The 17849-nt window shown below is 36.8% G+C and overlaps 1 protein-coding gene across 3 annotated transcripts in view; it reads right to left on the minus strand.

Moving 5' to 3' along the window:
- The window catches only part of COL4A5 (collagen type IV alpha 5 chain), a 250361-nt gene extending 234726 nt beyond the window's left edge, over positions 1 to 15635 (minus strand). For all 3 annotated transcript variants that reach the window (XM_065915481.1, XM_065915480.1, XM_065915478.1), the window contains exon 1: positions 15281 to 15635. In XM_065915481.1, coding sequence (XP_065771553.1) covers positions 15281 to 15361 — 81 coding nt within the window. In that variant the 5' untranslated portion in view covers positions 15362 to 15635. The remainder of the gene's footprint in view (positions 1 to 15280) is intronic.
- Between the last annotated feature and the right edge of the window lie 2214 nt (positions 15636 to 17849).

The following is a 17849-nucleotide window of genomic DNA, read 5'->3' on the forward strand; positions in this document are numbered from 1 at the left end:
GTGTGTGTGTGTGTTGAGATGTGTTGTGTTATGTCATGTCATGCCACCGTGTGTGTGTGTTGAGATGTGTTGTGTCATGTCATGTCATGCCACCGTGTGTGTGTGTGTGTGTGTGTTGAGATGTGTTGTGTCATGTCATGTCATGCCACCGTGTGTGTGTGTGTGTGTGTGTTGAGATGTGTTGTGTTATGTCACGTCATGCCACAACAGCTGCTGCACTAGCCAGGAAAGAATAAATGTGTCTGCAATTCCTATGACTTCTGGCATTTTCTTTCAGCCTCTTAGCTCGCACCTTGCCTACCATGGGGTTCAGCGAACAGTGAGCACAGTGAGATATAGCAAGACAATATTCAACAAAAGCACCAAAGTAATTAAATGAGGAAGGGAACATTTTTTCAAAAAATTGTGCTGGAAAAAAAAATTATGCTGGAACTAGTTAAACACATGGGGAGAAAAAACCCTTACTAAATATCATACATGAACAACTAAATGTGTAAAAAGAAGCACTTTTAGAAGCAAAAATGGAAGAAAATCTTGGTGAGTTTGGTGTACTTAAAGATTTCTTAAAAAGAACACCGAAAGCTATAACATAAAAACTGTGTCAAAATTTAACTTTTATATTCTGAATATACCAGCTAAAAAATTTTTAAAAAGACACCAAATGGGTGAACATATTCACAAAACTTGTATATATCAAACAAAGATGTTGGATCCAAAATATATAGGAGCTCTTACCCCTCAAGTGTAAGAAAAGAAATAAAAAAGAAATGGCCTACTGATAGACACCATACGGATAAATGTCAAATGTATTACATTAAGAGAAAAAAACTAAATTCAATAGGTTACATACTGAATGATTCAATCGATAATAAATACATTATGAAAAAGATATAAAATTATAGAATCAGAAAATAACCAGGAACTCTGGGTAAGTGGAGGGGCTAATCATAAAGGAGCAGCATTAGGAAATATCGTGAGGTGATGGAACTGTTATGAATCTTGCTTATGGCAGTGGTTACAAGATTGTATGCTTTTATCAAAGCTCACAGACCATACATCATGGACAGTAAATTTTACTGAATATAAATTTTAAAAAGAGAACTATAAGAAAACTTACAAGGAGACAGCAATAATCAGACATCAAAACAGCTAAAATTTAAAGAGTTACAGTAGTAAATGCAGGCTAGAGTGAGGGACAACTAGAATTTTTATACATGGGTGGAATGTACAATAGTGCAACCACTTTAAGAACAATTTGGCACTTTCTTATAAAATTTAAAATAGACTTATGATACAATCCAGCAATTCCAGTTCTTGATATTTACCCAAGAAAAATGAAAGTATGTCCACATAAAAACTTGTTCACAACATTCATAGCAAAACAAGTAGGGGAAAACTCTGAAGACAATTTTCTTCATCTGACACAGTATTCAGCACATTTTCACTCACAGCATTTCTCCTCTTCCTCCCCTAGGTCTCTAGGTCTCTAAAACTGCAGGAGCTTTTTGCTTGAGGCTCCTTCATCAGTGGGATGACCTAACCCCCAAGTCTGTACTGATCTGTCAGACCTGTAGTCACTGCATGGAAAAAAATGTAAATGGGAGGGAAGGCAAGTTGGCATTTTCCCTGATTTAGTCTCTTGCTTATCAATCATAGTAAGCAATTAAAGGGATGTTATTTTCATTCTGGCTTGCTTGTTTTAATTGGCTACTAAGACACCTAGCAACCCAGCTGAATTCCTGACAATATGATCATTGAAACAGGTACAAATTATTTCTGATGAAATTTAACATCAATTTTTTAATGTCAGTAAACAAGAATGGAAAAGGAGTTCTTCAATCTGCTACTGTGTAAAACTTAAAGGTAATATAAGAGCAAAACATTGACTATATTCCCCAAAAGACAGAGTGCAAAAAAAAAAATGGATGTTTTCTCTTACATTAAACTTACACTGAAAGTCCTAGTCAGTATAATAAGACAGAGAGCAGAAAAAGGCATTCAGATTGAAAAGGTGAAAAGGAAAAAATATAACTCAAGAGATATTGAGATGATACGATATCTCAAAGATATTTGCAGATAATATGATTATGTACATGAAAAATACAAAGTTAACTACTAGAACCTAATGAATAATTTTAGCAATGCTGTTCTGTATCTTGAATGACTGCACTTACTATTGTATGCACCTGTCAAAACTCACAGAAGTGTGCCTAAATGGGTATATTCTATAATATATAAATCATGCCCTAAAAAGACCAGTAATATCTTGGGATAAAAAGATCGATATAAAAATGAATGTCTGTATCTTGGCAACAACTAAAAATAAAATTTTTAAATTATACCATTTACTATACAATCATATGCATAGGAAGAAATAACACACAAATACTGAGCATGACATCTATGATGAAGGTAATTAAACAATATCTAAATTAATGGAGAAACATACCATATTCACAGATTGGAAAACTCAATACTTTTAGTATTTCACTTGTTCCTAAACTGATCCTTAGAATTACCGCTATCCTTACCAAAATCTCAAATGGCTTTTTAGTAAAAATTGACAAGATGAATCTAAACATTATATGGCATAATTATTCAAGACAATCATCAAGACAATCATGAAGTACAAAAAATTTGAAGGATTTATACTACAAAATTAAAAGTATTTTATTGGCCACCTGATGTTAAGAGTTGATTCACTGGAAAAGACCCTGACTGAAGGCAGGAAAATGAGACAACAGAGGATGAGATGGTTGGATGGCAACATTGACTTAATGGACATGAGTTTGAGCAAATTCCAGGAGATGGTGAAGGACAGGGAAGCCAAGCATGCTGCAGTCCACGGGGTCACAAAGAGCTGGACACGACTGAGTGACTGAACAACAAATAATGTCAAGATAATGAAGAAAGCATAATACTGGAATAAGGATAGACAAGTAGATCAACAGACTAGACTAATAAATTCTGACCTATACATTCAATTGATTTTCAATAAAGCCATCAAACCAAACCAATGAAAAAAGGAATTACTTTTCAATATAAGGTACTGAAACAACTGGTAATCTAGAAAAAATGGTCTTAAAGACAAAATCTGAAATTATAAATATTCTGGAAGAAAACATGATAAATAACTTTGCAATCTTGGAGTTTAAGTTTTAATAAATGACATAAAAGTCACTGAAAGGAAAGGGGCAATATGGAGCTTGGAGTAATGGAAATTTCTGTATCTTGACCTGGATGGTGGTTACCAAAGTTTATACAATTTAAAAAAAAATTAGCTGCTCACCTAAGATCAGTGCATGTCACTTTATGTAAATTACACTTCAACAAAATAACTGTTAAAATGCAAAAATTAAAATGTTCATAGAATTTTTACCTGTAATAGCCACAAACTGTAAACAACCCAAATACCCATCAACATGCGAACCAAAAAACAAAGTGTGGTATATCTACACAATGGAATACTATTCAAGAAGAAAATAATGAACTATGGATACACACTACAATGTGGATAAACGTGAAATGATGAGAAAAAAAGATACAAAATGAAGAAAGTGTACATACCATATGACTCCATTTATATAACTGAAATGTTGAGAAACAAAGACACAAAACAAAGAAAGTGTGCATACCATATGACTCCACTTATTTAACTCTAGAAAATGAAATTAATGTATAGAAAGCAGATCAGTGGTTACCTGTTGATGTAGGAAGGGAGAGAGGAACTATTCAAGAGGATGAAAATCTTTCGGAGTGACTTATATGTTCATTATTTTTAATGTACTGATGGTTTCACAAGTGTGTATATAATTGTACACTTTAAATTGTATACTTTATGTATGTGCAGTTTATTTTATGCCAATTATACCTTAGAATTACTTAAAATTATAGAGACAAGGATTGGAGCTCAAAAAATTTCCTTCTAACAACCAGAACAACAGAATTTGAGTTGAATAAGACTTTGTGGGTATTGCCAACAAAATAGTATCTGCCCTCTATTCAGGTACTTTTAGTAATGGGGCATTCCTGTTACTAAATACCTTAACAGTTAGAAAATAACTGATATCAAGAATTCCTATAAATTGACGTCATTGATTCCAGTTCTTCCCTCTTGGCAAATCTATCTACCCTTCACTGAAATTCAAACTTCATTCAACAACTAGCTACTGAGAATCAACTACATACAAGGAAACAGGCTATACACTGTGGTGAATACAAAGACACGTAAGACAAGAACTTTGGTTTTATGAGTTTTCCAATTTGATACCTAGAAATAACTAACTATAGTTCATTGCCTTTCTTCATCAGTGTCTCTTCTGCTGTGATTTGTAATAGTAAGAATGTTTCTGAATTGTCAATTACACTGAACTTGGTAGGAAAGATACAAGCACAATTAGTACATTTCCTATTTGATATTTTATCTCCATCTACTAGGATGAATAAAATTACAAAATCATATCACCAATCCATAAACCAATGTGGTACACTGGAAAGAGGACTAGAATAATATTACTTCTCTGCCTCTGCAACTGACAAGCAGCATCTTCCATCAACCACTTCACTTTCCCATAAAACGATAGAGTTGGTCTCTGGAGAGAGGTGGTTTTCAAACTTTTCAAGATCCTTTTTTTAAAAAAATAATTTATTATTTAGCTGCACTGGGTCTTAGTTGTGGCAAGGGGAATCTTTAGTTGCAGCATGCAGATTTGTTAATTGCAGCATGTGAACTCTTAGTTGCAGCATGTGGGATCTAGTTCCCCAACCAGGCGTCAAACCTGGGCCTCCTGCATCGAGAACTTGGAGTCTTAGCCATTGGACCACCAGGGAAGTCCCTTTAAGACCTTTTTACTCTCTTAAAAATCACTAAAAGACCCCAGAGCTTTTATGTGCATTAATATCTATCAATATGTACCATATAAAACAGTAATAATTAAAATATTTATTCATTTAAAAGCAATAATGAACTTATTACAAGTTAACATGTATTATGCATTTTCATGAAAACTATCAATAGTTATATTTTCCAAAACAAAGCAAGTGAGAAGAGGGACTGTTTTACATATTTTTTTTTGCAAATCTCCTTAATGTCTGCTTTGATAGAAGACAGCTGGATCTTTATATCTGCCTCTGCACTCACTCTTCTGCAATATGTTATTTTGGTTGGAACAGTTGGATCTTCATATCTGTTTCTGCATTTGCTCTGTTGCAATATGTTGTTTTGGTTGAAATATATGAAGAAAATCTGGCTTCATGCAGTTATATATTTGGAAAATTAAGTATTTCAATACCCTCTTAAGATAACTGTGGGTATTCTTTGATGTTATGCCAAAGTTCTGCAAGTGGTAGACTCTTTTAGATAAGTTGCAACATAGAATCTGATATCTATTTACTTCTGTACTTGATTACATTAAAACTGATTGACCTATCTTGTCTTTCAATTGATCTTTTAGCCATGCATGATTTTGTAACATCAGGCACTAGTCATTTGGAAGATATTTGGAAGATATTCGTTCACTGGGATTTGCAGAACTTCCAACTGTTAACAGATTTTATTACCTAATATCAAAAAAATCATACACATTAATATAATTACCAATCTCATTAGAAAAGACTAAGTTTTGGGAAACTGTCAAGCCCATATTCAAGATTCAAGATTTCTAAAATTCTAATACTTGAAAACTTCAAATATTTTTACTGGCAACAAATACGGCCAGTTGCTTTCCTTCAAATGACAGACTCATTTTGCTCATTTTCAAGAAAATTCCTGCCAAATCCTCAAGCCTGAATAACCATAGTTTGTCTCACTTGTTCTTTTTTTCTCGGGGCTGCAACGGGTCTTCATTGCTATGAGTAGGTTTTCTCCAGTAGCGACAAGCGGTGGCTACTCTTTGTTGCAGTGTGTAGTTTTCTAATTGCAGTGGCTTCTCTTGTTGTGGACAATGGGCTCTAGGCACATGGGTTTCAGTAGTTTCAGCACACAGGCTCAGTAGTTGAGGCTCCCGGGCTTTAGAGCATGGGCTTAGTAATTGTGGTGCACAAGCTTAGTTGCTCTGCAGCATGTAGGATCTTCCTGTACCAGGGATCGAACCCATGTCCCCTTCACTGGCAGGAGGATTCTTAACTACTGGACCACCAGGGAAGTCTTCAGTTGTTCCTTCAAGTAAAAATCTGTTCCATGCAAAAATCAGCTAATTCAGGCCATAATTCACACAACTGCACAAGTGCTATTTTTAGCAACAATGATATTATTTCAGCATACAGAAGTGTTTTCTGTATAATCCCCATTTTGTCATACAGAAATTTTAAAATATCTATACTTAATGGACAAGATTTAATAAAAAAAAAATCAATGCTACATTAAGGACACTGTTAAATAAAATTGGCTTTTTATCCTCCAAGACTATGAAGAATGCAACTACTGGGACAACTTGTTATACTAGAGTGTCTTACCCATCATCAGAGCAAATATCAACACAGTGAAAAAGGCAAAACAGTCTTCAAATTACTGTTCAAACAGTCCTCATGTTCCTCCTGATAGGATCTTAGGAATCTCAAGTGTCCACAGACCATACTTTGAGAACCACTGACCAAAAGGTCCCTAATATCCCTTCAACACTAAAATATCTATTGTTATGTAAATAGCCAACATCTTTCATTTGCACAACTCTATAAAATGTTAGTTTTCCTATTAAGAAATACATATTACATTTAACATATACATCAAATTGTTACATATCTTTTAGTGAATTGATCCTGATGACAAACTCATGAGGTTATAAAACAGGAACCGTTTCCTCCTTCCTAAAAGCATACTGATTTTATTCAAATTTTCCCACTCTCTGGCTTTTCAAGGCAGCAATGTGATCTGGTGTGGGGCAGGGGTGATGGGAAAGGTGGGGGTTGTAAGTCACTTGTCTAACTATCTTTATGGTTCTATTCTACTTGCCAATGTACTGGTGTAACCATATACATGTAACGCAGTTCAAACCAATCAGATGCAAGGGTGAAGGTGTGGGACTCCTGAGAAAATTTTCATTGTTGATTAAAAGGAACACAAAAGAACAGTTCATACTCTTCTTCTATTGGGCATTGTGGCATCTGCACGTGATCCCTGGAACTACAGCAGCAATCTTGCAAGTATGAGGGGCACTAACCTGAGACAGTAAACTGATAGGCAGAGCATGGCAGAGCAGAAAGTGGAAAGAGTCAGGGTCACTATTTGACTGAATTAATTAACCTTAGAGGTACTCTACCTCCAAACTTCTTGTTACGTGAGCTAAAAGTTTTCTCTGCTGTTAAGGCAGTTGAATCAGTTTTCTACTACTTGCAACAGAAAACAACCTATCTGATACAAACAGGTACAATTATGCCTTTCACATACAGAAATGTTTCACTACATCAATTAGATTATGGACAAAGAAGGACTCTCCTTCTTTAGCAAAGTCCTAGAGAGGTCAAAACACAGAATACACAAAACAATTTTTCACTAGTGTCCCACTCTTTTTATTTATTGGAGGATAATTGCCTTACAAAGTTGTGTAAGGTCGTCATACATAAGTTGATGTATGGCACCAATCAGTCATAATTATACATATATCCTCTCCCTCTTGACCCTCCCCCCATTCCACCCCTTGAGGTCATCACAGAGAACTAGGCTGGGCTCCCTTAATATCATCCCTCCCCCCAGCCAAAGTTTCAATATCTCCTTCAGTATTCCATTAATGTCACATATACTAAAAGAAATTTTGGAAGCAAATCAGCCAGTTCTCTTAATGTATATAAAGAGTGTTATTTGACTGAATTATAAGATGATACAAATGCCAACAGAATTTCTTCCAGTTCTATTTTAGTACTCACTGTCATAAAACCAATTCCATTAACCTGACTAGCATTCACTTAAAGGTGCTTAAGTCTCTGTACAAGTTAAAAAGTAAAGCAAATGATGCAGTAAATTTTCTTTTTAAGTTAAAAGCTACATTTAGCAAAAACCTGTTTCTTTTATAACATTTGCCTTTGGTTGTCTTTGGTTGGCAAATAGTAAGGGATTTAAGGTTCCCATTTCAGCAGGGTAGCAGGTACTATCTCAGGCTACACTTTTGGTACAAGGCCAGCAGAAGCTTCTAAAGGAACAAAGGGCAGTTGGACCTGGACAGATTATGAACGTAAATAAACTCAAGCATTGATGCATAAAATGAGAATCTGGTTTGTTAAAATGAAAGAAGCTAATGTATCAGGGATCACACTAAAGACGCCACTCTAAAACACCTCAAGAATTGGTGCTATTAAAAACAGTCTTTGTAATGAGGATTTAGTTAAGTGGTTGGGTGGTTCATTTATAATGTTAATTAGAGAGAATTTATTTTCAAAAATCACTTCTGTTCCATGGTTGCTATTGTCAGAAGGGAATGAGATGATGGAATGATTACATTTTAAAAAGAAAATCATTAGAGGATAGAACCAAATGTGCCAACCAACTGGCAACCAATTGAGCATCAATTCTATAGTCGCTATACTAGATAGAAAAAAATTATTAAGACTGTCTCATAGGTACCCTTTTACACTACTGATAGGAATATAATTGGTAAAACCATTCTGGAAAGTAATTTGGCAAAAGCAGATCCCTATCATTCAGAAGCTTAAAGTTCAGCTATTCAAATGCCACCTGGAAAAGCCATAATGCATAACAGTTTGTGATTTCGTGGAGGAATACATTTGAATTGCACAAGCCACAAGGCTATCATAAAAGCTGTAAAGTCACTTCACTTGTGAAGAAACACAAGGAAAAGGCAAAGAAGGGGTATTGCAAAATGGATAGGGGGCCTCTCACTCCATATGTACTTCCAAGTTTGTTGAGAAAAAGAGAGATGGGGGCTGGAATAATATCACCCTAAAGTAGGAAAACCAGATTAGCAATTAATGGGGGTAAAATTCTGGAGTATCACTAAGGGAGGATGAAAGCAAATGATAATATTAGGCAAAGACACAGGTATTTAAGTGTAAAAGCTCATAGGCAGCTATGGGGTGGGGGTGGGGAGAAAGGGTAAAGGGTTCTCTCATTTCAGATTGCATTCCAAAACTCTCCTGGAGGAGGGGAATGCCAGTGAGTTTGGAGTATGTATACCCTTGCTATAGCTAGGAAGAGGTCAGTGGGGGAGGTATTCATGGAGTACAGGTTCCACCTTCAGTACATGGGAGAAATGTAGGTAGGTGCATGGTTTACAAAATTAAAATTTAGGCCCTTGAGGATGAATGGCCCAGGCAATTATAGAAAAGAGTTATTAAAGGATGAACTGGTAGGTGAGCCTATCTTTAGAATCAATTCAAGTGACTAGTCATGGAAAGGGTAGTGGGAATTATTCAACATTTCAACATGACTTATTTTTCTACTGTGAATGAAACAGGGATTGAAGAAAATTTCATGAGCATGTTCTAGAGCTAAACTGCTCATTCACTTACTGTGTGACCTCTGGTACTTTTTTAACCACCCTGTGGCCCTCAGATTCCTCCTACGTATAATGGAAATAATATTATCCACTTCACAGGGTACAACCACTAAAAAAAGTTAGCTATCATATTATCTGTTGCTATAGCCTTTCTAAATGTCAGAGTCTACTGAAAGTACCAAAGACTTTAAAAATATGGATGACATCTAACATAGTAATTCCCCATGAAGGAGGCAGTACTAACAAAATAATACAAAATGTGGAATAGGAATTGTTTATGGCAGTATTTCATGCAATGGCTAAAAAACCTTGAAACTTAAAAATACAGTTTATAAAAGTGAACAGGTAAATTAATTGTGGTGTGTATAAATTAAATTGTATGAAATCATTTAAAATTTTAAAACTAAGAATTTTAATAACATGGGAAACTGCTGGATAAGTAAATAAAACATTAACATAAAATTGTATACAGAGTAATCCCAACTTTTAAAAAATCTTAACCAATTTACTCTTTAAAGAAAATATTAGATACATTAAAAAGGCAAATCATTCAAAACAATAATACAGATTATTTCTGTGCTGTTGGTAGAACTGTGGAGAGATTTTTATTTTCTTCTTTATAATTTTCTCTTTTTCAAGTTTCCAACATTAAGCATGTATTATTTTTGTTATCAGACAAAATTAACATGTAATGTAGTTGAATGAATGAAAAAATATACAGGTTCTTGCTTCAAAAAGTCTATCATCTAACAGAAGAGACAAAATCCCTTGAAACAAAATGCTTCTAAGACCAAATACATTTAGATACTAGTCAAGAGGCTAAATATGACAAATATTCAAAGAAGGGTAAAATCAGAAACTGACATAATAGTAAGGGAAAGTTTCACAAAACTATCTATGCTCACTAGCATGGAAGCTCCATGAAGGCAGGGACTGTATCTTATTTAACCTATAGCGTCTAGCACAAAATGATTTTGTGAATAGTACATATCCATGAGAGTAGAAATAGAAAAACATGAATATAATTCTTAAGTACTTATGAGTTGCTGAATAAATATCTGCTGAATGAATGTAAGGGTTATGCTGAAATTGAGGAAAGATTTGGGTCCATAAGACTCTAGTCAAAATGGAGAACCAATGGGATTTCCCTGATGGTCCAATGGTTAAGACTCTTGAACTCCCAATGTAGGAGGCCTGGGTTCAATCCCTGGTTGGAGAAGTAGGTCCCACATGCTGCAACTAAAGACCCAGTGTGGCCAAATAAATAAATAAATATTAAAAAAAAAAAGAAATGGCAAGTCAGTAAATAGTTTGTAATGGCAATAATGGAATCTAATTGAAATATTACTGAGCATTTACTATGTGTCAAGTACTATTTTAAATGCTTTACATAACTTCTCTCATTTTATCCTCAAAACAATGTGTGACATATGTGTACCACTGACTCTCTTTTACTAAGGAAGACATTAAAGCTCAGAGGTTACTGCTTGTCAAAAGGTCACACATCCTCTAATCAGATTCTAGATCTTACTCCAGATGGCAATCTCTTAAAGACTGTCTTTAAGAGATTGACTGAGGAGAGGTACCAGAAAGCAGTAAGATAACACAGCATCAAAGAGACATGTTTATTCTGTGGTCTTGGACTGGAATGAGAGGTATCAGTGCAAATTAATGGTTCTGTAAGAAATACAGAAGTGGGTATGTGACTATGTATACATACATATATTCCCTAGTTCTGTCTGCTGAGAAGGCCTAGAAGCAATGACACTCCAGTAGTAATGAGCATGCCAAGTACCCAGATTTCCATCTCTAAATATCACTACTCAACAAAAAGAATCAGAGCTTCTTGGAAAAAATTGCTCATTCCAGAGTTCGGGCAGTGAAAGTAGAAAATGAGTTGGGAATAACTTGTACCAGAATGTAAGAGAATGCTCTAAAAATGATAGGGACACATTGAAAGGACACTGGAGCCAACTGGAAGGGGCTTCTACTGGCCAAATCTAGGGTAATTTAAAAAAATAGTAAAAAAAAAAAAAAAGCATAATTCATTAAAGTTCATAGAATAAATTAAGCATCCATAAGTCTATACTACTATGAACAAATTACTGGATAAACAGATAAAAACAAACAAATATCAGAGAAGGTAAAGTTCTTTGCTACATTAGAATTCAATAAATAAATACAGAAAATTTTGAAAACTTAAGATTACCATTTGGCAAATATCACAGAAGAAATTATTCAGGTTGGAATCCTTAACAGATGCTAAAATAGTGGATGAAACTATGATGAAAGGCAAGACATGTACACTGTCTCACAATATTGCCCCATACAGTCTCAAAGTCTGGTTTCTTTGTAATTACAAAGGGAAAAAGTAGTGAACTTACAGTGCATAAACCCGGAAGACACAATCGTGACTAAGTTATCAATGTTAACTCAAGATAGAGTCTCATGTGTTGCATAAACATACTTCAAAAAGCCAAGTAAAAACATAGGAAAAAAGTTATACACTTTTACACACAGGATAGATAACAACATATAAATACATGCACAAGACTTAAGCAAACTGTGCTACCACATACATACTCTGTCTTATCACAACAGACATACATGCTCCTGAAGATTTCAGTATATTTAAAATTATTATGAAAACTAATTGAAAGTATAATAAGGCAAATTTTTCTTCAAAATAATCACCTACCACAAATTATACTTGTTTTATAAATCTAACTTTTTATATATGCAATTATATAAAATCATATAATCTGCAACAAGCAATTGCTTCTAGATTCCTTTTAAATTATCTCTCTATAAATAGATATACATACAGACATCAAACTCTGATCTTTTTATTCTAGGCCCAGAGCTGTTTTCATTATACCATGATGCTTCTCCTAATATCAGCAGGAAGAGATATAATCCTCATTATATTTTCCATTTCACCTCCCGTGTCTCCCCTTATTAAAAAAAAAATAGTAGTAGAGATCCCAATACTGTGAACGGCAAATACAACTCTATAGACCACATACAAAAGAGGCAGTATAGGACAGTCATTAAGAGTAAAGAATTTGGAGTCAAACTGCCAGGATTCAAATTTACAGCTTCACAACTTGCTAACTATGTGATTTGGGCACATTACTTAGTGTCTATGATCTGTAGCTCCCTGACTGGTAAAATGGGAATAACAATAGTATATACTTCATAGGTCTGTTGTGAAGATTAAACATGATAATGTACATTTCCATACTAGCACAGTGCCTGGCACATATTAAACATGCAAAAATGTTAAGTTTTGATAACAATGTCAACAAATTCTTCCTATGGAGCAGTACGCTTGGAAAAATTGTTCCATGGCCACAAACCACACTGCTACCCTTAACAAGCTGTTGCTCCTAGTCACAAAGGAGATAGTAGATTTAAATCTACTGCACACACACACAAAGTTACTAACAATTGCATAGTAGTAGTAGTAGAAGTTTAAATAATGTATCCATAAATCTAAGTGTACATCCTACTAATGGAGAGTCAGCATAAATACTTTAACATAAAAATACATTGCTTCCATCACTAGAATTGACCTTTCCAGCTAAATTTGCCTTCTTCCCTTATTGTTAGCCTTTTGGAATGAGTGATTTTATTCCACCTGATAAACTCTCTACCTAAAAAAATTTTTCCATATATTTGTGATAGGCTAATTTGGCATGACTTCAGAGAGAATGAAATCAGTTAACTATGAAAAATTAAAGCAATTTAAGTAGCAATGCTCTTCCTGGTGTAAAAGTTCCAATACAAGACTATTTCAGTCAACAAGAGGCCCCATTACCAACTGGTTTACTCTGCAGGTCACCAGTATCCCCAGCACTAGTATGGAGAGCAGATACCATTCATATCTTTGAGATGATTAAAACATTCATCTAACTAGGATTTTAATGTGTGAAGCAGAAAAAACAAGCCTGGTTTTATTACAGGCACAATATACTAATGATAAGGAAATGGAGTATAAAATGTTCTTTAAAAATCATATAGGAGAAAAGAGAAAAAAACTGCCTGGTATCTACTGTAATTTCTTCATGAACACTCAGTTATTAAATAGTCCAAGAAAACAAGCTTGCTCCCAAATTTTATCAATTATAAAAAGAATATTCATTTTCAACATAACATGATTTAATATAAACTGAGGTATAGTATAGCTGTGCATACCTGTATGATTGGTATCTGGTGTACATTTATTAATAGTAATGTCAAAAGAAAAAATGAGAAATATTTAATCAAACATCCGCAAAATCTTTGTCCTCAGGCCAAATGCCACTAGCACCAAGATGATGTTTTTAAAAGTAACTACTTTCAACAACACAATTGTGGGTCTGTAACCCTCCATCGTGGCTAAACCTTAGCCCATTAAGAAGCTCTGCATCATAAAAGCAATTTTATATCATCTGTCTACTTTGATGGAGGAAAAATTCTGGCAAGTGTAATTAAAAATAATTGATATACATGGTCTTTTTTTTTAAAGAAGAGTTGCCATTAAGTTGTGTTAAGGTAATATGAAAGTTAGCTTTCACACCTTTAGTATACACATTCTGGAGGATAGAAGAAAGGCAATGTAACCTGAGGTATTCTGAGCGTAAAGAACAGCTAGAGGTAGCTTACAAGTGGACCCATAGAAGCTATAACACAGCAGTTGCATATAAAGAATTGACAGTCACTCAACCATGTGAAGGCCTAAGCCATGATCTCATATTAAAGTGTTTTTAAAACCACCTATTATGTTCACTCAAACATAACTTTTCAATAATTTGTCACACACTTAATTCTTATTTAGAGGTTAAGTGAAATTAAGGATGATGACTTTAGGCTAGAGAACATTTCTCAGACAAAGTCATTCATTCCTTTAGATTTGCCTTTCACCCCCAGAAGGATACTGGGTGGGACTACCTAGACACCCTTATAGGAGATATATTAAGATTTTAATTCTACATTTCTAAAACTGAATGGAACTTTTTGCTCCTTCACTTCCCTGCTTCGCTCTCCTTTAAACCAGAACACTCATTCTCCTTTGAAAAAGATAATCCTTTTCCTTTAAATAGGTGATGGGCAAACTCTCAATTTGTTTCAGGTGCCTTAAGTAAGCAAAAATAAATAAATAAATAAATAAAATAAAGAATGAAAACCTAGAACTTATAAAAAGAAAAAAAAAAGAGAGAGAGAGAGAGAGACGAAGACGACCTGAAGCCTGAAACCATTCCTGGCATGTTACCTGATCATTTGCAACAAGATGTCAAACAGACTACAGAGGCTTTACTGACTAGAGGTGAGGTGAGGTTCCTGTTGCCTAAGGAAAAGGCAAAAGGAAAGAACTTCAGGGGCGCGCTTAACACTTTGGTGAAAGCTGGATTTTAGAAAAGTCAAAATAGTAAACTATCGACAAAGTTGAAAGAGTGCGTGGATTGGGTACAACTAGTGGAAAAGCTTACCCGGCAGGTAGGGAAAACCTCGAGGGTGGAGAGTAGAGAGGAAAAGTTTTAAATATCCACCAGAGCCTAGTGATCTATTAACATGCGTCCTCCTCCTCAGGTTCTGCTTTTGCCCCTAGAGCAACTAGCCACAGGAAACCAAGCAGCCCTATTTTTAAACACTTAAACCTCTCCCTCGGACTTGAGAAGGCTTGAGTTACTAGCGTTGTAAATAATGTTTCTTCCTAAACTGAAGGCACATCTGACTCCCCTAGCCAAGGCCAGGGAGAAAGGAAGGTAAAAGGGACAAAAAGTGATTTCAGCGTGAGAGCGAGGTGATGGGGTGGCGGGGCGGGGGGTGGGGGTGTAGAAGGAAGGACTTACCGCAGCCTCTGCGGGCTGCCCCCAAAGACTCAGGGCCAGTAAGGACAAGCCGGCAGCCAGGCTGACTCCACGCAGTTTCATTCTTCTCCGGCTCCCGCAGCTCCTTCAGCACCCGCACGAAATCCCTGGCTGGCTCTGACCAACTGACATAATCTTGAGGGTTTATAGGGAGAGAGCTAGAGCCGGAGAGGGACAGCGAGGGTGTCCCAATTGTGCCGGTCGTCTTGGGTGAGGAGAAAAGCTTTTTAAGAGTTGGGGGGAGAATGAAGCACCAGCAACCAGTCTTCCCTCCCCCCTCCCCTCCCCAAAGCCGGTCTCTCGGGAGCACTTGTCTCTTCTGTCCAGACTTGCAAACTTTTTCCTCGCGCAAGTCCCACAGATCTACTTTCCTCCTCTCTTCCCCCGCACCGCCCCCTCCCCACCAGCCCTGGGGAATTTCAGGATCACTCCGCCACAGCTTTACTCTGCACCAGCAACCTGCGAGGGAGTGACGCTCAGTTATTTGGAGGAGGGAAACTTCCAGACCAGTTGACTGCGCACCCCGAGTCCCACCGGGAAAGTTTTCTATTCGTTCAGTAGCATCTTAAGTTGATACTCCTTTTCCCTGCCCAGTTCCACTCTCAGTGATGTGAGCCCCAAAGCCAATTGCAAATAGACCTGAGCTGGGACTATTTTTTGTAGCGGAGGAATCTCAGAGAACCCTCCTTTTTATTGTTAATGATTAGAAACAAATTTTGGTCGCTGCTCTGGGGGCTGCTGGGGTTGTTTGCTTTCCACCTGCTCGCAGGACAGAGTTTCTATATACAACAGAAAATGTGCAAATATGAGAAATATATGAATATATTTATATAATTAAATATATGCTTACAACTGAAGAATTAAAATTAACATAAGCTTAAGTGTGTAAAGACTTTATGCATGTTATGTATATATAAGATTTGGGGGCGCTCAGTAGATATTTAGCAATTATGTGGTTGGATGTTTGTAATACAGTTATATCTTTTTATTTAGCTACATTGAATACCATAATTAATATTTACATCTTATATTGACTAGCATAAAAGGTATTGACTCATTGCAGTTGTCTTTCAGAGAGATGTAAGGCAGGGAATTAAATAACTAGTGCATTGTGAAGTAATTAGCCTCCAACTAATAAAAAAATAATGATAAAATAAAATATTTATTTTGAACATCCCTTTCAAAAAAAAATAACTAGTGCAATTTTCCTTAACACTAACATAAATGCTTAATTGGAAATATTTGTATGGTGTTAATGGAAGTTGAATTGGTCTCCCAAATAAAGTAGACTTGAACGTTACTTTGGTAATTCTGATATACAGATTTTTTTAAAGCACCAACAGGCCCAGAAAATGCTTTATGTGAACTCCTTGGAGGAATTTTTCAGAACAGTTGTTATTTTAGACCCTAGAATTGACCACTTTACAGTCTTTCAGGGCTTTGGACCTGTTTCAAGCGGGCCCACTTATCCTTAGGTTCCACTCAAGTAAGGGTAGGTTTACAACTCCAGAGACCACCACTACCACCACCACCCCAAGAACTTCGCGTACAATCAATTAGAGTAACTGGTATGCGTTTGAGCAAGACTGCAAGGCCACTTTGGGGCCCATTTGTCTCTGTGGGAATTGTGTGCCTTAATCTGTGTATGTGTAACAGTTTTGAGTGGTCTAAGGAAGTGTCTTAGTGTATAGGTCTGTGGGCCTGTGGAGATGCGTGGGAATGTTATGGGTGGAGGTGCCTGAACGTGGGAAAGACGACGGGCTGCCCAAGGTAGGGGGATGATTGACAGCAGGCAGCCCCGCCCCCTTCCCCTCCATTCCTTCCTCTCCTGGTGCATGGAACTATCCCTTGAGTGCGGCAAGTTGTAGCCGGCACGGCTCATCGTGTTTCCCTTTGGGGCACCTTTTATCTAGAAGCTGAGTTCAGTTTCTTCCGAAGTGAGCCACTCCGCCCCCCTATCCCATCGTCTTGAGTAAAGGAAGCAACCGCCAAGCATCAGCGGAGCCCCGATGAGCCGGGGCCGCGGAACCGCTTAGCAGTCTCCCGGGACCCAGCTCTGGAGGAGCCGCAAGCATGCACCCTGGGTGAGCCGTTGCTATCCCGAGCTCCGCTCCTCTTTCTTACTTTGGGCTACTTTGCCGGACCTGCACTAGACTTGTACTTCTGCCACTGCAGAAAAAGTGGCGGTAGTCAGCAAAAAGGGGTCGGGGGTCTATGGACAGGCACAGGATCCCGGAGAAAACCCATATTATTCACCCTCCCTCCCGTTTCAGGTTGTGGCTGCTTCTGGTTACTTTGTGCCTGACTGAGGAACTGGCAGGAGCGGTGAGTCTTTTCTGTCGACCCCCTTCCCTCCTTCTCCTTTGACCCCCTCCGCATCCCAACTCTTGTGTTTGTGTTAGGGGGGTGCACTGTGAAACGGAGTTCACATCACTCTCATTTCTTTGGGGAGTTAGTGGGTTTCTTAGAGAGCAATAGCACAGTGTCAGGCTAATCCCTTTGGGACTCAGGCATCGTTCTATCCCCAAACTTCATAAGGGGTTGGGAAAAT

This window comes from Muntiacus reevesi, chromosome X, assembly GCF_963930625.1.
Source record: "Muntiacus reevesi chromosome X, mMunRee1.1, whole genome shotgun sequence".
Taxonomy (NCBI): Eukaryota; Metazoa; Chordata; class Mammalia; order Artiodactyla; family Cervidae; genus Muntiacus; species Muntiacus reevesi.